The 23,585-nt window shown below is 37.9% G+C and overlaps 2 protein-coding genes across 3 annotated transcripts; one reads left to right on the plus strand and one right to left on the minus strand.

Annotated features, from left to right (window-relative positions):
• Positions 1–28: 28 nt before the first annotated feature.
• Positions 29–16,149, minus strand: tnpo3 (transportin 3). Of its 2 annotated transcripts, XM_052553872.1 has the most exons (23): positions 15,636–16,149; positions 13,844–14,044; positions 10,785–10,858; positions 10,334–10,490; positions 9,670–9,813; positions 9,402–9,577; positions 8,448–8,586; positions 8,201–8,347; positions 7,992–8,099; positions 7,764–7,855; positions 7,064–7,203; positions 6,779–6,970; positions 6,114–6,205; positions 5,954–6,030; positions 5,291–5,351; positions 5,070–5,210; positions 4,870–4,986; positions 4,650–4,744; positions 3,310–3,466; positions 3,066–3,233; positions 2,023–2,135; positions 1,445–1,537; positions 29–846 (listed from the first exon to the last, which is right to left on the minus strand). In XM_052553872.1, the coding sequence occupies exons 1-22, from the start codon at positions 15,753–15,755 to the stop codon at positions 1,477–1,479; spliced, it is 2,772 nt and encodes a 923-aa protein (XP_052409832.1). In that variant the 5' UTR covers positions 15,756–16,149; the 3' UTR covers positions 29–846; positions 1,445–1,476. The 2 variants fall into 2 exon arrangements, with proteins under 2 accessions (XP_052409832.1, XP_052409833.1); XM_052553873.1 differs by lacking the exons at positions 29–846; positions 1,445–1,537; positions 2,023–2,135; positions 3,066–3,233; positions 3,310–3,466 and adding an exon at positions 4,117–4,145 and having other exon boundaries at positions 4,603–4,744; positions 15,636–16,082.
• Positions 16,150–20,281: 4,132 nt separating this feature from the next.
• On the plus strand, positions 20,282–23,552 carry opn1sw1 (opsin 1 (cone pigments), short-wave-sensitive 1). The gene is made up of 5 exons (XM_052553877.1): positions 20,282–20,677; positions 21,557–21,725; positions 21,810–21,975; positions 22,235–22,474; positions 22,557–23,552. The coding sequence occupies exons 1-5, from the start codon at positions 20,338–20,340 to the stop codon at positions 22,650–22,652; spliced, it is 1,011 nt and encodes a 336-aa protein (XP_052409837.1). The 5' UTR covers positions 20,282–20,337; the 3' UTR covers positions 22,653–23,552.
• Positions 23,553–23,585: the final 33 nt, after the last annotated feature.

The raw sequence follows: 23,585 nt of genomic DNA on the forward strand, positions 1-23,585 counted from the left end.
GCATCTGCAATGATACGCAAGACAAAGATTAGTTTGTTCCTCACAATGTTGGTTTATTTGTTCACACAATCGGCCCGAAGACGATCTCTGCATCTCGAGATATGCCAATATGGTGAAAGAACAAAAAAAAAAGCCCCTGCCAGTCAGTCCACTCCATATTTTACAGCATAACCTGTACGAATAAAATCCCAGCCAACTTTTAAAAAGGTCAAGGGTGACGCCAACTCTCCCTCTGCAAATGTCCCACAGGCGCAGACTGCTGCTTGCTGCGACAATCTTTAGTTTGGTAATCATTTTATGGCACTGGCAGCAAAGCCATAACTTGATCTCTAAACAACACACGTCCATGAAAATAAATCTCCATTTTTGTTTTTAAAAACGTACAAGTCTCTCTTTTTTAACGATGCATTATGATTTGCAACCAGGCACATCCTTATTTGTCGTTGGTTTTTGATGGAACCCCGAAAATCCGATCGATGCAGACGTTCATCCATATTTTGAAATGAGTGTACGTGTTTCAGTGTCCATTCGACGGCCCCCCTCCCACAAGACGACGGAGTCCCTTCCGAAATATCCCCCCTCCCCACCTTCTCTGGCTGCGGCTGGCATCTGTGTGCTCGTAGGGGTAAAAGGGAGGGATGGGGCTGCGGTCTTTTGACACCCACAAGGCAATTTGCTTTTCCTGATACCCTGCCATTCCAAAGCTCCAATTCAATTGGTCGGCTTTCCCATTTTGCCAAATCCCACAAATCCTTCATGCGAGAGTTCCCTTTAGTTTCTCAACAGTGGTCATCATGGCTCCCTTTGCCTATTCCTCCAAATGTTAGCAAAACAAAAAAATCTGACCTGCAGAGAACGAGAGAGAATGTTTTATAATGCTGAATTTATTCAAAAATTTTTCTATTCTAACATGTTTGACCATTAAATTTTATGATTTTTCCAGTCATTGGTGACTTTTTTTAAAAAAAGTTTTTTTGACAACATCTAAGTTATGTAAACTTAGTCTGCTTTTGACTTGAAAAATTAAATTTCACAAAATCGTGTCTCTGCACAGGTAAAAAAAAAATTTGAGGGAAAATTTTTTTTGATTTGACTGGAGGAAAAGAAAAAAACTTGTATAATGCTTTTTTCTTTTTATCATTATTTTGTAAGCACTCCAGATGCAGAAATTGTAATAAAAAATTTTTTAAAAAAAAATATAAGAAAAAAATTCAGTTAATATATTGCAATATATTACATCTTACAAATGTAATAAATATATAGTATAGCGTTCATTTTTAAAATAACACAGATTAAGACACATATAAATAAAAGCAAAAAAAATATTTTGCTTTAATCTGATAATTTGAATTAAAATATTTCATTAATAATTCAACTTCATTCACTGAGAAATACGTTCCATCCACAATAACATTTAGTTGTTGCTTTGTTATGCTTGTGTTACCTGGTCTTGCAGCATCAGCACATTAAGGACAGCTATCGGTACAGCCTGGTGAACTCTCTTATTGCCCAACAAACCTGTTTACATTCCTCTGCACTGGGGTGACAGATTGATAGATAGATGGAGAAACAGAGAGAGCCAATTAACATCACTCTTCAACAAACTAATAAACAATAAGCTGGCCCATTATTACTAATCACAGGTCAATTTTCAAAAACAATTTTCAAAGCATGGGCGAGGAACACAGCGATGCTGTATCAGTCAGTCTGGCGTGGTTTGGACTTCCCATGCAAGCCTGTGACTCATTCTGCATTGTCAGAATAAGTATTTGGCATCTGTGCACGACACCACGCTGGGAGGCTCCTCGTTCCTCAGGTCAAGACTTGCTGAAGTATGAAATATTTCACCATCTTGGACGACTGGTTATGGGAACTTGTTTATGCATGCCGTGCTGCATTAACCACATGGAGAACCAAACGTGCACCAACTCGCAAAACCTCAATTTCCTCGGGAGTGTAATGAAATTATCTGATGTTCACAGTCTTCTTTGAAGACTCAGGTGACGGCAGGCACAAACTCACCTCGTGACCTGCTTATGGAAGTCGGTAAGCTGCTTGTTTGTGACGGATAAAGCGCCTCCTGCTGTTTCTTTTGGAAGACCCTTCAGTGTGGTTTCCAGCCACCGACAAAACGTCTGCAGACACGAGAAAGCCACAACATGTGACAACTGGCCTCACAGCCTCATTTATGAAAAAGAAATTATACTGGAAAAGCTCTGAGATGTATTTAAAAGGCCACAGACAGGATTAGTAAATAAATGTTTCAAAATCTTCAGTAAAACACTGGTTATCACATTAAAAATAAAATAAAACTAGATAAACATGTTCGTCAAGACAAACTTGGCATGGGAAAGCCAGACCAGAAAGTTTTAAAAAGTAAACGTCCACAAAAATCTGAAAAGTTTTCAGTTTGAAATAGTTTGAAGTTTACAATACTTTTAAAGATAAGAGTTTTGAAAAAGTCATTAGAAAAACAGATGTTAGATAGGAAATGTTAAGCTTAAAGGGGTTCATATGAATAAAATATAATACAATTATTTTATATTATTTCTTAGTTGATTAACTTCATTCACATTTTTTTATTAGCTCATTATTTTATTATTTGATCCCCAATTGTTGGGGTGTTGTGAGAAAAACATGGATAAATGTTAATTTGGATGGGGGAAAAGGTCATCTTAATAATAAAAAAAATATATTAAAATACCACAGTAAAATGTCTATTCTTTAAATGAAAGCAAATTTTACATAAGAGTCTGACAAATAAATCACTCTACAACAGGAATACATCACATCAATTCTCATGCTAGATGATTACATAATGTCTATTTGTAAGCCATTAGTTAATAATTGTGAGATTCCAATGGGCTAGTGTTTGGGTTAAAGGCAAAGAATAAGTTTAGCACAGATTTCCGTACAGTCAAAAACTGTACGAAAAGTCTGACAAATAAAAAAAAAAAAGGGAAAAAAAATACTAGCCAATGGCAAATCTATTGCCGAGCTTTGCAGAGGGTTGCAATGCATAAAAGTTAATCTGTATTTGAGGGACAATCAGAGTACAAACATACCGGCCGATCAAAGAGCATGATCTCCCAGAGAACCTCCGCCACATCAGGAAGAGTATAAGGCGGCAGGCAGAAACAGCAGGTGTTGATCAGCTGAGTCACTAGCTGCTGCCCATGCTGCTCCATCACCTGGCCAATCAGACGCTTTCGTGTCTCAAAGTCATCCTCATGCTGAAAGACAAGAAAAATTGTTTTATGCAAAGAATGAACAGGAATCAAAGTCTTTCGATTGGCTGGTTTAGCTTACGTCATTGGTGACCCCGGTGTGAATGAGGTCTCTGATGAACTTCATGACGCTGCAGTTGGCATCTCGATGGTCCAGGGTGGTGGCAGCGATGGCACACTGGATGATGTGGACGATAATACTGCTGCTCAGCAACGTGACTGGACTACGCTGGACAAACCTGAAATAAGGAGAAAATAGCTCGTCTTAGTAAGTGTTATTTTTGTGTGGCGAGTCGCTGATTTTGAGCTTGTTTTTCTAACACTAGGGCCTTTCCTGCTACAGGAACCTTTTCATAGTCCCAGAACTCATTGTGGAACTACCCACTTTTTGGCCTCACCGGCCATGATTTAAAAACGCTGTGAAAACGTAGTTTTAATTTATTTCAAGTATGGAGAACAGCAATAGATGGACAGAGTTGTAGCAAACACTGCCAGTTGTCGTTGGAAATTATTTAGTCCTCCTTTCCGTTCTTTCAAATGCATTTCGTTTACGTCGACATTCCATGTCCATTATTGTGAAAACAGTGAGATTCAACAAAAACTCAGTCTTCCATCCTCCTGTTGTTAACGTTGTTTTTTTATTTGTTTTCGTTGTTGAACGACAGGCACAAATTATGTCGCTGTCAACTGGCTTACGTCATGAACGTAACCAACACTTAGGCTAGGCTGCACTAGGGAGGCATAATGAAATGTGCAAAAAGTCTAGGGCCATTACAAATTTATTGGACAGAAAAACCATGTCCAGTTGTTGATAAGACGCACTCCGACCGCACTGATGTCCCAGGGACACTCAGGTACAGCTGCGCAAGGTGGGGGTATCGCTGTAAGCTTGCAATGGTCCTTTTCATAACTCAGAATCTCTTGTAACTAGATGCACGATTCACGTCTACCACGCCGCGAGACCTCCAGACGTGCGTAAACGCGTCTTTACATTGACTTAACATTTAAATAATTCGCGGCAGATGCTCTATTCGACGTCACTGGGTCTTATAAGCGCGTAAAATTGCTGGTATTTTCTGTCTAGCTTTCGCAAGGCATACTGCACTTTCGGATTTCTTTATTTTCTTTTTCTGCTTTATTTGTGAGCTTTGTTTCATCTATATTTTTTAATTGTTTAATTATTTTAAAATGAATAGTGTACATATTTGGTTAAAATCGATTCCCTATTTTCATTTTTTTTTTTACTTTTTTTGGTTGGTCCGATCGATTTTCGAACTAAAAGTGACAGCCCTAGTACACGCTGTCAGTGCGAAGGCAACACTTGGGAATGGTACTGGAAAATAGTTAGCACTAAATTGTCACAGTACTTTAGTACTTAGTTGTGCAAAAGGCCCTACTATTGCAGAAGCACAGAACTGGTACCTTGTGACAAGTCTAAAAAGATCGTCCACTGTGTCGGGGTGATTGCGCAGTCCATTAGGCTGCTCTAACAGCTGGAAGGTCGGCATACAGAGAGCCTGCAAGAGGGAAAGATACAACTGCTGATCAAGAACTCTTAGTTCCTCATTAATATTAATCATTCACTGCAGTACAGGGTTCATATGAAATAATTTTTTATGAGGTTAACTGTGTGTTAGGTTACCTGTAGCATATCCAACAGGCCTTGTCTGCATCCTTCCTCCATGCCATACTCATCCACTAGAATGCTGCCCAGGTACAGGAAACAGGAGTGAGGGTACACCTGGTACACACTCACCATCTGAAACACATATACATCTTTTTGAGATCCACACTGGCTTTTCCATTCCAGTGGACGTGTATCCTTAAGGCACAAAGACAAACCTGAGTAACAAGTGGCTGTAATAGGGACGCAGAGCCTTTGCCTACGCAACGCACTGCAAATCTCAAGCAGCGGCAGCAGCGCTCCACTATCCTGTTATCATTCTGGTGGGCATTTAGCGTCTCCGACAACACTGGCCAGATCTACAACAAAGAACAGAGATGATCAGAAGGAAACGTTTGCAGACAAAGTACTGTGTCATTCAACACACAGGTAAACATACCTCTTGAATGACTTTCTGGCAGGGGTGTGTCTGTCCATTCTCTACGATGGGGTTTGTGTGTCTAATAGGAAAAAAAGTATACATTTAAAAAAAATAAAATAAAACGTCTTTAAATGTGACATTTAAAATGAAAATTATTAGAGTGAAAATTATTGTTTAATGGGATATAATGGGGGTAGAACTCCATTTTATCCGCCAGGATTTAACTGGATTGTGAAATATTTACACCTGCAATCTTTTTTCAATAGCATGCTCAGATAAATAATGAACTTTGTCAGCAATAAATTATGAACTTAAAGACAACATTGTGTAGAATTCAGATTAAATGATGTTTCATATATGTTGTAATTTATTATTATTTTCACTAAAATTTCTATACTTTAAAGTTTTTCAAAACCATAAAACAATAGTTTGCAAGGAGGACAAATTCAACAGCCATTAAAAAAGGGTGCTTTTTCTTACGTGATAATAATAATAAATTAAAAACAAAAAACTAAAACAAGAAATGACCTAGCAAAGCAAAGAAAACGAGTGTTTTTTAAGATTATAAGTTTCCCCTCAAGGGACTTGAGATATTGAAATATTAAATATTCACAGTCCAATAAAGTGTGAAGTCCAATATTGTGCTTAAAGGGCAACGGTGGTGATGATGAGAATCTTAACCTGAAGATAACAGCCAGTCTGTCCAGCCACACAGTGGGGTCTGATGACTTCCCACTATTGGAGTCCTGAGCCAGCAGCTGGACAGAAAGACAACACATTACTTTACTGCATTAACCAAGGACAGTGAGAAATACAGACCACACAGTCACGGGTATCTAACCTTCCTCAGTGCCATGACCTGAACTGCACACAGATCGTTCAGACACTCCGCGATCTTCTCCAGGGGCAGGCGGGCCAACACCAGCGCTGTGCCTGAGATAAACCAATCACACCACTTAAACAAAACAGCCATACAACAAGGCCATGACTACAGAGAAGTGTGTAAAGAACTAAACCAAAGATTAATAAACATAAACCGCATTTAAAAGGCATAGCTCACCCAAAAATGAAAATTCTGTCATTAATTAATCGTCTTTCTAAACTGTGTTCATCTTTGGAATTGTTGAATAAAGTCGATATTTTTTATTATTATTATTAATATATATATATACACACACACACACACACATATATATACATATATATATACATATATACACACACACACACACACACACACAAAAAGTATTCTTGTAGCTTCATAAAATTACAATTGTACACCTGATGTCACATGGACTAATTTATCGATACCCTTGCTACGTGTCTGGACCCTTTCTGTCTATGGGAGGGTTTAGAGAGCTCTCGGATTTAAACAAAAATATCTTAAATTGTGTTCTGAAGATGAACGAACGTCTTACGGGTTTGGAACGACATGAGGTTGAGAAATTAATGACAATTTTTATATTTGGGTGAACCAAATTCTTTTAACATAGATCCCCTCCACACCTTTTAGCAGGCCAACTGCAGCTTCTGTGGACAGGGCGAATGAGTCGAGCGCGCGGGCGATGTTCAGCAGGCCCTGGAAGTGCTGTGCCATGTGATCTCGACACACCGAGCAGATGTTGTGAATGGCTTTAGCTGCCACAGAGGCCAACGGCTTCTCCCGCAAACCCTTCATCAGGAAGATCAGAACAGGATCTGCCAACCCGATATAGAAGTCATGAATACACAAAGAGAAACTAAACATCCAGCTTGTGAAGATAACCTAGTAAATCAGATTGTGACAGTCACCTAACATGCAAGGGTTCCGGTCAATCACTTCGCTCATCTCGCCAACTAGCTCGATGCTGGTGTAGCGAACAGCAATGTGGACCGTTTCGGGAAGCAACACTACCTGCTCCAGCACCTCCGTCAGAGTGGGATTATTCTCACTAGGAACCAGCAGAGGGAGACTTTTTAGAGTTACAATCAACCTTTCAACGCAACAACGATTTCACGATTAATTGTGATCTTCGTTTGATTGATCCTGCAAAATAATGGCTTTCTAGTGATGAAAAAATTATATTAAGTGAATCAAACCCAAAGTAACCAAGTGTAGCCTGATTCATGAGCAAATGATTCCTACGGAAAAGTTATTTGTAGTTAATCAAAAACATATAAACAAATAAGAATCAAATTGAGAGCTTGTGAATCACAATCTAAATGAATCAGAAAATCTGCATCAATAACCATGGCTATACAAAATATCAGATGTTTTTTTTTTTTAAGTCATATCAGCATCAAAATCTATATTTACTGCAAAACCAAAAATTTTTTTACAAAATGATAACTGTATAATGAAATACTACAAAAAGGTTGGGGAGTGACCTTTTAAACCTCAAAACACAGGACTATAATGAAATCGCATGAAAGCCGCAGGTGTGAATTTGACTGGTGAAAGCAAGAGCCTTGAACATGAAGCTGTTAAATCAAGACTGAATGTGATACTTACGGATCGATACTCTTAGCTATGGCAGCCATGATAAACAGAACAGCCTCAGTTACTTCCCATGGGGGGTTTCCCTCCTTCAGAGTCGAATACAGCTGATGAGAGAACACAAGGCATTTATAAAAAGAACAGTACGGTTGAATATTCCCTTTGGTTTCTCAGTAAATCATCATTTTAAGGCCTTTTCCTCAAATCACTTTCAGTTCATGTTTCTATTAGAATAAATTCTACCTGAGAGAAACACTCCATGGATCCTACTAGGAAAATAACATCTTTCACAAGATCAGACACTCTCATCCTGAACTCCCCGAAATCATCTGTGTCCTCTGGCACTCCTTCCTGTACAGGAAGCGCAAAATAAGAGATGATGTAGAAAAACGGATGGAAATCATGTAGCTACTAGAAAGAAGTGGCTTGTATTTGAAGGGAAGGATGCTCACATGATCTGGGTCGAGCTGGCAGTGGCGGGCGAGACTGTGCAGTAGTCTCTGTATGTACGGCTTGAATATTCTGTGAATCGCTGGATCGTTCATTTTATAAAGATTTTCTCCCAGACGGTACCAGAAGTTGAACGAGATCTCAACCACCTGGAGGAGGACAAAAGATTCCCAACAGAAAGTCAAAAAGGACGCTTAAAAATCCAATACTCACTTTCACTTGTTACTCGTGAATGCGTTTCACACAAACCTCATACTGGGGATGGCCAGCACAAATCAGCAGTAACTCTAGGGTGCGTAGATCTCCCATGCCCTGGCCAGGAGTCCTTACAGTCATCTCCAAAAATGTCTCGGACAATTCCGTAAAGATCCGGCAATAATTTAGCACCCTGTGGTGAAAAAGGAAATCAAGAAAAGGAAGGACAAAAACAGATGCAGTTTACAACAGGTTTCAACACAAATCACTTGCTCAGTCCCCAAACCTAAATAATCATTTCACACAACAGTTATGCAATGTATTTTCAGCATTTGGAGTATTACACAATTTGACATCGAAGTATATGTAAATTGAGTCTCCTATATAAAATATTATGCGAAATAGCAACTCAACGTCAAGCTCTATTGGAATCAACTGTACACAGACTCCAGTTCAGTATATTTGCGCAATTTGAGCATTTACCATAGCAAAGTTTTAACGTCAAACTTGACCGAAATCAATTAAGTCAAGTCTCCTCTTTATCATATTACTTTGTTTGAGCTGCTATCATAGTAACATGCGAACAACAAACTCTACCGAAACCAAATTTGAGACCGGTTACAGTTAAGTGGATTTGCGCAATTTGAGATTTTAGCATAGCAACGCGCTAAAATATAACTATGGAAATCATTTGTGAAGAGGCTTCCATTTATAGTAAATCTCAACGTCAAACTCGACTGAAATGAATTGTCTCGCATTTAGAGTATTGCGCAAGTTGAGATTTTAGTTTAGCAACAGGTTAACGTCAAACTATACTGAATTTGAGGGTCAAGTCTCTGGTTTGTTTATTGTGTCAAAAGCTTTTTGTTTTAGCTACACATGTACTTTTATGGTCCTTTGTGACATACAATGCTGTCTTATGGCCTCTCACTGGATATCAGAACAGAGATATTTTGTTTAAGGCTTGTGTGAACTGCATTCATTGTTCATAAACAATGCCATACATACTTATCGAGGTCCTCTCGGGCTACAGCCATGTGGTAAGCCGTTTCTAGAGAGAGGACTCCCTGGAAGAGCTGCATGGCCAAAGGCATGTGTATGGCCACATTCTCGATCGCATACAGTGCTGAGCACACGCAGTCCGATGCCGCCTCATGCAAGTTTGTGGACGTCTCATCCCTCTGCTGCAATGAACGAGTCGGGGGAGATATTTACAAAATAAAAGTAATAGAAAGTGGGAGCTTCGTGATTGTCTGATTGCATTTGCTGATCTCACCAGCACTTGAAAGAGAATCATCAGCAATTGATTGCTGGCCATGAAGTTGTTGTCCAGCACTCCTAAATTAAACCAGCTGCCCAAACACCGGAACACCTTGATAAACATCTTCTCATTATGTCCGGACTTCTCCGCACACGTCACCTGGTCAAGGAAATACACCAACAGCAAAGTTTAGTATCATAAACCATCCATTTACATGTTCACGAAGACTCTAAACCACTAAAATGATTTGCATGTGTGGAATGAGAACACAGAACAAAGGATGAGGGAGTTAGCAAAGTTAAAGCAACATATGATGGCCCAATAGAGGAAGAGATGCGTTTTTATGCCTTGCAAAATTTCCTTTTGTTAATACTCCCAATTTAAATATTCTAACATATAAAATTATTTTGAATATTGAATATGCATGTTAAATAAAAAATAAAAAATAAATATTCAGACACTTATAAATGACACTTACAGCCTAAATAAATGTATAAAAATAATTATTAACAATACTCCTTGAGCCCTGCATGGGGAAGTTACGCATATTGCATGCTTTAAGTGGCTTAAGGATGTGATGACTGTTAAACTTTAGACAGACTGGCTAGGCATCTTTTTAAGGTTGCAAAGTGCCAAACAAATGACAGAAATGGTTTTGCAGATATCAATGCATCCGGACCAGAAGCGTGACCACTGTGGTAGAGTAGTAGGCCAGATCCTCAATGATCTCTGTCCGTCGATTGGCTCCAATCCTCAGAGAGCGGCTATGCACCTCTTCTGGCAGAACGGTGAGTATCTCAATCAAGAAAGGCATGGAGGACACATCGTTACTGTATCTGGAAGAGCCAAAACAGAGAGCTGGGTAAATACTGAAATTTCAAGATGACAATCAACTATTTTAAATGCAATTCTTTTAGAATTATTGCACATTTCAGGTGATAAAATTTTGTGCTATTTAAGTAAGTTTGCAGCCAAGCAAACCTAATCCTGACAGTTTAACAGTATATGGAATAATATCCATTTTATAGTGAACTGTTCCTTTAATGGATCAGTAATGGATCAACCAGGGCCACAGTTAAGAAACAAATCAATAAAATGCAAATGAAGGAAAGTCCCAAGTAGATTCTTACTTTTCTATGAGGGTGTGAACACAGCCTTTCCACGAGGGCATCTGAAGAGCCAGATCTGCGATTGCCAATGCAAGCTGGGAGAGAAAAAGACATTAAAACATCAACTAAACTTTCTGAACAGTTCTCAATATTTAGCACTGCCATTTGGTTGAGATGGACTGTCCCCGTTAACACATCATGAACGCCAGATGTTTGCGGTCACTCATGGACATTTAGGGGTGGGCGATAAGGCAAACATTTCAGATCACCATTTACAGTTTTATCATGATTCTCTGTCATGTTGGTTTTACTTTTTTGTCAGAGGAGTACAGACAAACTAATTTCCATATTTTAAAGATAAAGCCTCAAGGAAACAAAATATATAAAAAAAAAAAACAATGGCGGCTATTTAGGCCAAAGTGGGTGAAGATAAAAATCTGTGTCATAATTGTTTTAGTTGGCAAAAAATTTAAACAGAGATACACATTGCAAATAATATAATTTACGCATACTATACAAAATCTAAATTTTGTAGTTTGGTTGTTTGAAGTAGGGCTGCACGATATAGGGAAAAAATGACATTGCGATATTTTATTTTTCTACGATATATATTGCAATATGAAATCTAATCACATTTTTTCTTACAAACAAAAATGGGGTGAGCACACTTACATTCTCATTTTAAATGATTTAAAAATCTACACCATCGTGTCAATTGATTAATATGCGTGAGGGAGAGAGAGCAAGACAGCGCTCGTGTTGTTTGAAGATGGTGGGTGTGCGACCGGGGCTCGCACGCTCTCTCTCTCTCTCGGTTTCTCATGCTCTCTCTCTCTTTCTCACGCTCTCTCTCGCTCTCTCTCTCTCTTGCTCGCTCTCACTCTCTGCCCTGTCAAAACTTACACTCTATGATGGTTAAGCTGTGCAATTAATCCACGAATCACATTCGTCAAGGGCCGGGGAGCAGCTGGCCCGTACAGTTAATGAATAACGGATCAACTACGAGAGCCTACATCACACATCCTGCGATGTGACTATCGTGGATTTGTACATCTCGATAACGATGCTTAAACGACACATCGTGCAGCCCTAGTTTGAAGGTCTTTAATTTGAACTATCTGGTAGAAATAGGTTTTCTGTTTAGATGCATAATGGATTATGTTAACATTTAATTCATACACAATGAAAATAAAAAATAACTTTATCTTAAGGGACAGTTAGGTGTATTTAGCAGGAGCATTCAAGAAACTGAATGGAAAAATTATAAAATATAAAACACTATATAGAATGATTCCTCTTAAAGCAACTGTATTAGTTTTTCAGTCAAGAGCAGTGAGTGATTTTTCTCTTTGTGTTTTGTTGTTTTGTTAACATTAAAGGAATACATTTTGTCAGCTGTCTGTCAATTCTGTCATAGTGTTTTATTTTTATACCACCATTTACTCACTCAAAAGTGGTTTTAAACCTGGAAACGTGGTTTTAAACGTAGAAAACCAAACAGGTGCTGGTCCACAGTGACTTTCACAGTATTTTATGCTACTATCCAACTCAGTGTGGACCAGCAACTGTTTGGTTACCCACTTTCTTCTAAATATCTTATTTTGTGTTCAGCACAAGAAAGAAATGAATACAGGTTTGGTACAACAGGTGAGTGACTCAATTATGACAAATTTAATTTTAGGGGTGAACTACCCCTTTTATGACAGTGGACTGAATGTTTAGTACTGTCCCTTTAAGAGCTGCACATATCCATTTCTCTCAACTGTTTACTTTCATTTTAGACAACCAACCGAGTCTACATGTAAACCATGTGTGTTTTGACAATATCAGAACAAAAGATAACTTACTTCAGCAATCAGACGCTGTTTGACTGGGTTCTTAGTGCATATGCTTTGGGTGTAAGCGCTCAGAAAAAGCGCACGTCAGAACAGCACGTGAATTAAATATTTAACCAGTAAGGCTTTAAAGCACATGCAAACAATGTACTTTTCTGATTGTGAATAAGTGCAGTGTCCTGTGAGAGTAACTCTACCGCAGAGTTAACACTGATGTGAATGTATGTGGTGTTGTACAGTATCTTGATACGGCGGCGCCAGAACTATGATAATTTCTCTAAAAGCAGATCGTGGAGACATTTTAATCGTCCTCAATCAAAAATTATCATATAGCACACCCCTACGTACATTTTGAGTCTGGACTAGGGCTGCACGATATTGGGAAAAAATGACATTGCGATATTTTATTTTTTTGCGATATATATTGCGATATTTTTTCTTACAAACAAATGGGGTGAGCACACTTACATTCTCATTTTAAATGATTTAAACATAGACACCATCGTGTCAATTGATTAATATGCGCGAGGGAGAGAGAGCAAGACAGAGCTTGTGTTGTTTGAAAACGGCTTGCTCTCTCTCGGTCTCTCTCTCTCTCTCTCTCTCAATTCAATTCATATTGCTTTATTGGCATGACATACAAAAGGTACATATTGCCAAAGCATTGTACATATCAGAATAGAAAACAAACAAAACAAAAATACATATATATTCATAAGAGAAAAAAAGAAAAAAAATTACGGTGTGTCACCGGCCTCTGTCTCTCTCTCGAGCAAGCTCTTTCTCGCTGTCTCTCTCGCGCGCGCTCTTTCTCTCTCCGTCTCTCACGCGCTCTCTCTCTCTCTCTGTCTCTCTCACGCGCTCTCTCTCTCTCTCTGTCTCTCTCGCGCGCTCTCTCTCTCTCACTCTGTCTCTCGCGCTCCCTCTCTCTCTGCCCTGTTAAACTTGCATGTGGTTTTCAGTCGTGTCAATGATAAACTTTCACTCTATGATGGTTTAGCTGTGCAATTAATCCACGAATCACATTCGTCAAGGGCCGGGGAGCAGCTGGCCCGTACAGTTAATGAATAACGGATCAACTACGAGAGCCTACATCGCACATCCTGCGATGTGACTATCGTGGATTCGTACATCGCGATACCGATGCTTAAACGACACATCATGCAGCCCTAGTCTGGACATACAAATCACATCCAAATCAGGTTTAGCAGATACAACGGCGGTTCAAACAGACAGTGATGTTACCTGTGTGACGATGATTGGAGACAGGTCTTTGAGGTTCTGGATGTGAGACAGGAGCGAATCTCTCAGTGAGGTGTGGGTCTCTGGGGGAAGCTCGTAGAACGACGTCTGGATCTTCATCTTCATTGTCTGGGCCGCGAAGTAACACGATTCCACGTCCTGCTTCAGCTGCAGAAGCTGATCCGAGATCTCCCATGCATACATCTGCACAGGAGTACAAAAAAAAAATACACATATATGATTTTGAGATTAACCTCATAATTATCAACTATCTGATATTTTTGTCTCCTATCTCTCTCTCGTTAACTGCTCCCTTCAGGCGTCACCACAAAACAATCATCAATATGTTTTATGACTGAAGTGTGCTTAAATGTCTATTGAACATTAAAAAAAAAAGAAAATTAGCTAATTTCACATGCATATTTAGCATTGTATAAGTCACCCCACTCTCTAGTTATTAAAACTAAACATCTAGTCGGACCAGTTGTATTTTGCATAGACAAGGAAAAGCAAAAAATAAATAAACAATTCAACATCAGATGCATCACACCAACATTGCTAATGCAAATAAACAGAAGGACTAGGAACCGGGAACTCATTATGTGTAACATGATACACAACCTGAAAAACAGACAATTCTTATTTCATTTATTGTATTTAGCAGTCTGATGTAACATAACAGTGTCAGATTTCAGAGTCGAGATTTCAAGAGAACAGAAATAACTAATCGGAAATTATTTTTCGGAAGTCTGTCTAAATGCAATCTAACTAACTGGCCCCTTAGTACATTTCAATAAATTATTTAATAAAAAAGACGAGATTTGACAAGGTGGTGATAAGCTTATTTATTTATTTTAAGATGTATAAGGGACAAACTGTCTTGCGAGGAGCAGGATAGTTAAGTGTCAAACGTGAAGCCACGCAATTCATACCATTATCGTCACAATACTGCACTAACGTTACTTAGTTCTGCAAAAACCAGCATATGAGTTGCAAAATTTCTCCCACTAGTTTGCAATCTTAACACCTTCCTTATCACTCGTTTTGCAGTTTGCTGATGCGGAACTAAGTGAAGAATCAGTAACTCAAAGGGCAAAACAACAAACTTATAGTGTTACCAGAGGCAGCATAAATGCATCTGCCTTGAAATAACAATTGCAACATAGATGTTATTTTTATTAATATCTGAAATATGTCTAATGATAATAAAAGCTGTCTAGATACCTAGATCAGCAAAGTTTGACTTCAACCTACTCTGCTGATAAACCCATCTTAAATTAACTTAGATGATTTTTAAAACACAGTAGCTGATTTCTAGCTACTCTAGGATGGTAAACCGGAAAAAAGAGCTAATAGTTGGTCATTCTGGTGTTTAGGGTGGACAAGCTGGTTTTTGGAACAGCTAATGCCCAACAGGGAACTAGCTAACGTTACCTTGTTCAAAACACAGTATGTGTTACAACATCTGTGTTTCTAACATATTAGTCTAGATGATAAACCCGATTTAGATTCTTGTGTTCACAAGAACTATTTCTGCTAAACCTGATGCTTAAACCCACCCAAAACTCGATTTAAAACCAATCAAACCACATGCAGGCTGAATGGATTTAGCAATGGATACAAATCAACCCCCACAACGCATGTGATCAGCTCCACTTCTCAACACAACTAGTGTTTATGGTTTACAAAGATTCACTGCGGCCTCAGTAGATACTATTTTGAACTCAATGCATGTTGTGGAGGTTCATTAGTGAGTAAGGGTGCTGTGGCGCAGTAGGCCCGCTGATGAACGCACCGATCTCTGCAGCTCTCCCAGCCAGACCGAGGCGCGCTCCTTGCCGGCGGGGTCCGGGTCGTGGTACAGCGCCTGCACGGCCTGGAAAACCAGCGGCAGGGTGGGTTTCCCGCCTTCCATGGCGTTTCTAGAGGGTGTAGATATGTGGTAAATAACACGGCTTGCGCTTCTCGGGAGGTTGTAGACGCGCAGGTTGACTGTTTATTCGGCCCTCGCGTTCTCCGATCTGGCCGCCATCTCAAGCAGACACAGGGCGCTCCTGTCAAACAAGTCCGTGTGGAAAGCGCGGCACAGGAACTATAATGAGTCCGGACTACAGCGATTTTATAATAATAATAATAATAACGCGCTCTTCGTGTTAATTCTTAGAACGATATCCACTTCTGAACAGGAAATTCTTCGGGTTGGAATGTGTTTTAACGGTTGTGGTCTGAGTATATGACCTGGTATACTTATTACGAGGATAATTTCATTGGAGACACACCCACTGCTCACGCTATTTAAGGGTCATTCCCGTGAAAGGTGACGGAGCGATTCGTGTTCCATTTGGGAATCGTGATGAATCGATTCCGGTTCCAGTTCCATTCCGATACTTCTTTGCGATTCACAATCTTTAACGCATCCTTCATTGATTATTTTAATGCTTTCAAAGAGGAAAAGGTACTTATTGAATTTAATACAATCAGCAAAAACAGCAGATAAATAATAATAATAAATCTGAAATTAATTGAATTAACTTAAATAATTATTTCAATAGATATATACTTCTGTTAATTAGTCTTATTCTAAGTATATATAGCCTAAAATATTAAACCAAAACAGTGATATTTATTTATTGAATAAAATAGACACTTTTACAATAAAATGCACACACTACAATTTATTACAATTTATTAACAGTCAGTCACGTCTCTGATTTATGTCTAATAAGTCTTTAAAACACATAGCATAACACAGAAGGAGTCCTCGTTCTTTCCAAGTCAGATTTGATCAAATATATTTAACTTGTTAGAATCCGACGGAGTCATTACCGCCCCGGTTTTGATTCCCTAAAAAGAACCGGTTCAGAAGAGTCATTTGTGCGGGAATCGGACTACACTTTTCGTCCTGAATGTTGATTCACCAAAAAGAACTGTCTAATAAAATTCGTTCGTGTATTTCGGATGTAATGTAATGTGTCTGAAATATAATATAAATAATATAAACAAATAACATAATAATGAGATCATATTTTGTTTTGCAAACAAGTTTCAACCTCTTTAGTGTTTTTCCCAATCTCCCTCTTTCATCTCTATTTCATTTTCTTGGACATGCACATGATTCTCTCTCACACTGACATAACAGACAAAAACCATGCAACAAAATTCTATATAGATGGCTTTAATACACATACATGTGTGTTTAAGTTTTTAACAACAAAAATCCAAACTATTTTTTACACACATTCAGAGAATTTAAATTTCAATCATTGATATGAAGTTGATAACGGTGCATTACGTAGTTAATCTCTGTAATTTCCAGGATGTCCATGACCATCCTGTAACCCAGGTCGTATCATACCCATGCAACTCAGATACATAGCTTGGTTACAATACAACCCTGGGTCAATGGATGGCTTCTGACTTTCGTGAAGGGAAGAAATAGATCATTCAACACAGTGTACAAAATATCTGACACAAACATAAGTGCAGTCTTGTTTCAAATTTGACAAAGAGGCACATTTTAATTTATCAAGAACTTCAAGGAAAAAAAAATACAAAACACTTAGTATAAATAATCGTCAAACTTGCCGGTTATTCATATACTGTTAAATTTGTGTATGAATTAAAAATGTTAACATAATCCATTATCCATCTAAACAGAAAACATATTTCTACCAAAAAGTTCAAATTAAAGACCATCAAACAGCCAATTAAACAGAACTGCAAAATTGCAAACAAAGAACAAAGAGACATTACTTAGCAAAAGCAATACATTAATTGTCAGGTTATGATAAATCATTATTAACCAAATTCACACTGTAATAAGTTTCTAACCCATAAAATAATACTTACCTGCCAAAACCAAAGAAAAGAAATGAGAGAGAGGGGAAGGGAGGATTCGAGAAACGAATGAGAATGAGAAACGAAGAAAGCGAAATGAGGTGTATAAAAAGAGGCCGGATGTATAGGATTTACAGTTTAACACTCTTTATCTCTCTCCAGATTATCAAAATTGACCCACAATCTAAGTCTTAGCTAACAAGATAAACTGACAGTTTGCACGTAATCCCTCTGTGACATCAATATGGTTTGTGGGGATTTTTAGCAATTGGTTTAGGTAAATCTTGTTTCCAGATTACGGCTCATCCTTGTGCTTGGGGACCTTAAGAGTTTGGTTGCCTTTTGCCTGCTTATACTGCTGCTCTTGAAATGGAAGCCAAGATTTAACAAACTTGTTTGACCCAAAAAACTAGGCCATTACTTTAGGTTAGCTGGTATGTTGTGTATCCATGTGTTTTAGGAAAGGGTTTTAGTAACTCAGTGCACAGATAATACAATGTTAGGCTTCAGAAGTTTCAAAACCTTTCAAAGCAAAGTTTCTTTAAAGCATTAGCCAATTCAGAAATATACAGTAGGCTACTTATAACTTTCACATTTCTTGTCAGACAGCAAATCTGCAGGATCAAGCCAAATCTTAAAAGCTTAATCATAAAATCCTTAAAAAAAAATTAAAAAATACTTTTAAATAAATCAGCTATAAGCATAGATTCCAAAAATGACTCTGTCCTTTAGGCTAGGCTAATCTATATGCTAAGGTTTAACAAGATTTTCAAGTTGTGAGATAACCCAGGACCAAACTAAGTTGACTGAGGCACGTAGTACAGTATATTATACAACTTTTAAGTGGTAAACTTGTTTAATTTGCCAAATGATACAAATAAGTAAATTAAAAATGCTACTGATATATGTGTTGTTTGTGGACTTACATGTAAAGTAATGCTAAAGGAGACTCAATGATAAGGGCCCAACAGTTAATAACTTATATAGTTCAGTTATCAAAACTTTAACAATAAATTCTGTAAAATTTACGGTAAAAACCCGGAAGCAATGGTTGGCAGAATTTTACTGTAAAAAAATATGGTAGCAACATTTGAGGTTTTATTGTTTTAACTTACGTTTAGATTTAAATGCCGTAATTTCATTAACTGATATAATGTTAAAAGGATACTTCACCCCAAAATGAATATTTTGTCATTAATCACTTACCCCCATGTCATTCCAAACCCGTAAAAGCTTTGTTCATCTTCGGAACATAATTTAAGATATTTTGTATGAAAACCGGGAGGCTTGTGACTGTCCCATAGACTGCCAAGTAACTTACATTGTCAAGGTCCAGAAAAGTATGAAAGACATTGTCAGAATAGTCCATCTGCCATCAGTGGTTCAACCGTTAATGTTATGAAGTGACGAGAATACTTCTATTTCAGCCGATATTCTCCAAAATGGCGCTACGGTGGCGCGGAGAGACACAGAGGAGATGAATTGTTGAATAATGTTGTTATTTTTGTTTTCTTCGCGTACAAAAAAAGTATTCTCGTCGCTTCAACATTACGATTGAACCACTGATGGCAGATGGACTATTCTGATGATGATATTCATACTTTTCTGGACCTTGACTTGGCAGTCAATGGGACAGTCACAAAGCCTCCCGGTTTTCATCCAAAATATCTTAAATTCTGAAAAAAAAAAAAAAAAAAACATCACAGGGAGCTTTTAAATACAGTATTAACGTATATAGAAGGTGCACAGTTTAATTCACACAAACACTAAACACCATTATGGTAACACACAAGACTGAAACATTGCAATAAACAATATTTTAACAACATTAGATATAAAATAAATCCCTATTGTACAAAACTGGTAAGAAAAAAACTAAGAAGAAACAGTTATATATAAAAAAAAAAACATTGAAATGTAACGCTAGGAATTCTGAGAATGTCAATTTACGGTTATTCACTGTAAATTATAAATTCCTTTTCACTTCCAAATATGGTATACTGCCGTAAAATTATATGTGATGTCTGATATAGTTTTTGACTATTGAACAGTTTTATACTGTAGCATCTTTACAGTCTTTTACCGTTAAATTCACGGTAATTTTTTACAGTGTATATTTTGACTAGTTCTCTTTTGCTGCAAGTCAGTTCAAAATTTATTCAGTTTTGTTAAATTGTGTCAGCGTCGCAAAGTTAATTAATTATGATCAAATTTGACTTCTCTTCTAAAGAAAATAGCTCAGTTCAAGGTTTAAGGTTTAATACCAGTTCAAGATATTAGTTAATATTAATGGTCTTTTAGCAGTGTCTTTCTAATCATGTTGTATCACTGTTGTTTATGCTCTAATACAATCTAAAACGTATGATATTCCACATTTGTAGAGCAACACGTGTTGCCTAATCATGTGCTTAGAGATTCCATGATGGTGTTGAGCATAATTTGCATGGACAGGACAGATTATCCTGACAACATGTCCGGAAGATCACCCGGAGGATGATCTTCCTTTTCATCCCCATCTACCCCCCCCCCCCCCCCCACTTTCACACCAGGCAAGACTCTGAGGATTATATAAAAGGCCATCCCATCCATGTTTGGTCAGCAGGCTGCTCATTGACTTCACAGAGACACTGCGCAAGAACAAGGGCACTAACGGTGCAACCATGGACGCGTGGACCTATCAATTCGGTAACCTCTCCAAAATCAGCCCCTTCGAGGGCCCACAGTACCATCTGGCACCCAAGTGGGCTTTCTACCTGCAGGCAGCTTTCATGGGCTTTGTATTTTTCGTGGGCACACCTTTGAATGCCATCGTCCTCTTTGTTACAATGAAGTACAAGAAACTCAGACAGCCTCTCAACTACATCTTGGTGAACATCTCCCTAGGAGGCTTTATTTTCGACACTTTTTCTGTAAGCCAAGTATTCTTTTCTGCTCTTAGAGGTTATTACTTCTTCGGTTATACGCTGTGTGCAATGGAAGCTGCAATGGGATCGATTGCGGGTAAGACAAAGCGTCTGTGAACTTTAAATAGCATAAACATTACTAGGGTCGGGAATTGAAAATCAGTTCCAGAATTAGATACTTAAGGTTAGGAATCGGATACGCACACACCTATCAATTCCTATGTGCACATATTTTATTTAAGCTGGTGAAAAGTGGCTGATAAAAATGTATTTGTCTTTGAATCATTAATTCAAGAGATTCACTCAAAAACACTAATTCATCCTAAAACAAGTATATCTTGAGTGAGTCATTGAATCATTCTATTTGTAAATTCCATGAGATTTTGTTTAGTCGTCTAATATTTTTTTCTTAAGATTTGTGAGAGAACTACAACTTCCATTACAAAAGTCCCAATTTATCCAGAATCATGTAGCTCTATTTTGCACAAAAAACAGCTCCTAATCGAGTCCAGTTTGTATGTAGCCGGCTGATTTTTATTCATGGTATTCAGCAGCAATTAAAATTTTAGCAAAAAGAGACAGAGAACTAATATGTTTGATATCTAAGTGCTTGACTTTTTTTTAAACCCATTGGAATCTACACTGGGAATCGGTAAGAATCGGAATCGATAAGCAGAATCTGAATTGGAATTGATAAAATTGAAACTATACTCAACCCTAGACATTACACTCTTAAAATTGAAGGTTTTAATCATTGGCATCAATGGTTCTGTGGAGAACCTGGCTGGGGCATCCAAGGTACCTTTCCATTCCATAATTATTATTATTTATTTTTTTTATGTTCTTCACGCTGAGAAAAAATTCAAGAAGTTATCACTGAATGAGAAATCAATTGCATCTTCTATGGCATCACTGTGAAATCCCCCCTTTCGTAACCTTTAGTATGTTAATATTGGTGGTTGTCTTATTCTCACAGGACTTGTGACAGGATGGTCTCTGGCAGTTCTGGCTTTCGAGAGATACGTGGTTATCTGTAAACCCTTTGGAAGCTTCAAGTTTGGACAAAGCCAGGCATTGGGAGCCGTTGCGCTCACCTGGATCATAGGTATCGGTTGTGCCACTCCTCCATTCTGGGGATGGAGCAGGTGAAAGACATTTTCTTTGTGAAATATTTGGAAGCGTGCACTCATAATTTTAAAGATTAACTTTATTTACATTTGAATTTACAGATACATTCCAGAGGGTCTTGGCACCGCCTGCGGACCTGACTGGTACACAAAAAACGAGGAGTACAATAGTGAGAGCTACACTTACTTCCTATTGGTCTCCTGCTTCATGATGCCAATAATGATCATCACCTTCTCCTATTCACAACTGTTGGGAGCCCTGCGTGCTGTGAGTATCCCAAATTTTTGCCTTTATGAACCGTTATTTTTTATTATTAATATTTGATATACATAATTGCATATATGCAAGCAATATTATTTAGAAATTATATTTAAAATTGTCATATGTCATGTAATATATATTCACTTCAATTCACTTTTTTTTTATATGACTTAGCATTTCTTAACTTTTTTGAATATGTGTGAATGCCTAATAAATCAGAAACATATTTTTCACAAACTTGAAATGTTTCAATATTTACCAATAGGTTGCAGCCCAGCAGGCCGAGTCTGCCTCCACCCAAAAGGCTGAGAAGGAAGTGTCCAGGATGGTTGTTGTGATGGTTGGATCCTTTATCGTTTGCTATGGCCCTTATGCCATCACTGCCTTGTATTTTAGCTATGCTGAGGATTCAAACAAGGATTACCGTCTGGTGGCCATCCCTTCTTTGTTCTCAAAGAGCTCCTGCGTGTACAACCCCCTAATCTATGCCTTCATGAACAAACAGGTGAGATGGACAAAACATATGCTTTAAATAATATCACTACACAACTAGACAAAAACCAATACTCTGCCATTTTGTGTTCCAGTTCAATGCATGCATCATGGAGACTGTATTTGGCAAGAAGATTGATGAGAGCTCAGAGGTTTCCAGCAAGACTGAAACCTCCTCTGTGTCTGCATAAATTATTCCACAATTTTCTATTCTTATTTACAACTTGTCTGGACCTGTTTTAATGTTATCCCTTGCCCTGATTGTTCAAATCCTGCACCTTTACACCTTGTTGAGGGCTGAGGGATTCTCCATGTCCAAGAAGACACAGCCCGCTGGATGGCCAAACCAGTGGGTGATATCCTACCATCCTTTCTGTGCAGTACTGGTACACCTTCAAAATACTACTATTTTATTTTATTTATTTTTTTTGTAATTGCTGTCTAATGTTACAACAATGCATTATGCATTGACGATGAAGTAGAATGTTAAATTGTTAACTTGCAACAGAAAATTAAAAAAAAAGAGAATAATAATTAAAAAATAAAAATAAATAGAAATGAGACATCCTCTAGTGTGAATGGACTTACGCAAACTGAGAATGGAAATTCCCAATTTTTTGTTTTTATGCTCTTTGGCTGCATTTATAGTAGCATTTATATTCTCATCAAATGCCATATCACATTGAGATCTTAAGTAAACTAAGTAAACTAAAAGCCCATAACAATCAAAACTGCTTGTTTCGTCAAAAGAGCACAGTGTAACTAAGAGGTTTACTCTCATCTTCTCCAGAGAATTTACTAAAGCCCAGCTTTCTGGCTGGATTAGCCAAGATATATAAGATCACAAGGGAATTATCCAAGTCCATCCGCTTGTTTGCAGCTGAGGAAACGTTCACTGGAAGTTTGCTGGTAACAAATCATGAGCGACAGCTTTGGTCCAATCACTGGCTTCATGACGTTGGATCTCGAATATCTGTATCTATATTACTTCTGTACATGTTTTGTTGTAATTAGATATAAAGTGTGCATGAATTTGTACATGTGCCCGGATTTTAGAATTAATAAAGATTTATATTGTTTGATGCATTTTATTTCCTCTACCTACTAGCTTCTATTAATCGACT

Source organism: Carassius gibelio, chromosome B4 (assembly GCF_023724105.1).
Source record: "Carassius gibelio isolate Cgi1373 ecotype wild population from Czech Republic chromosome B4, carGib1.2-hapl.c, whole genome shotgun sequence".
In the NCBI taxonomy this organism is placed as follows: domain Eukaryota; kingdom Metazoa; phylum Chordata; class Actinopteri; order Cypriniformes; family Cyprinidae; genus Carassius; species Carassius gibelio.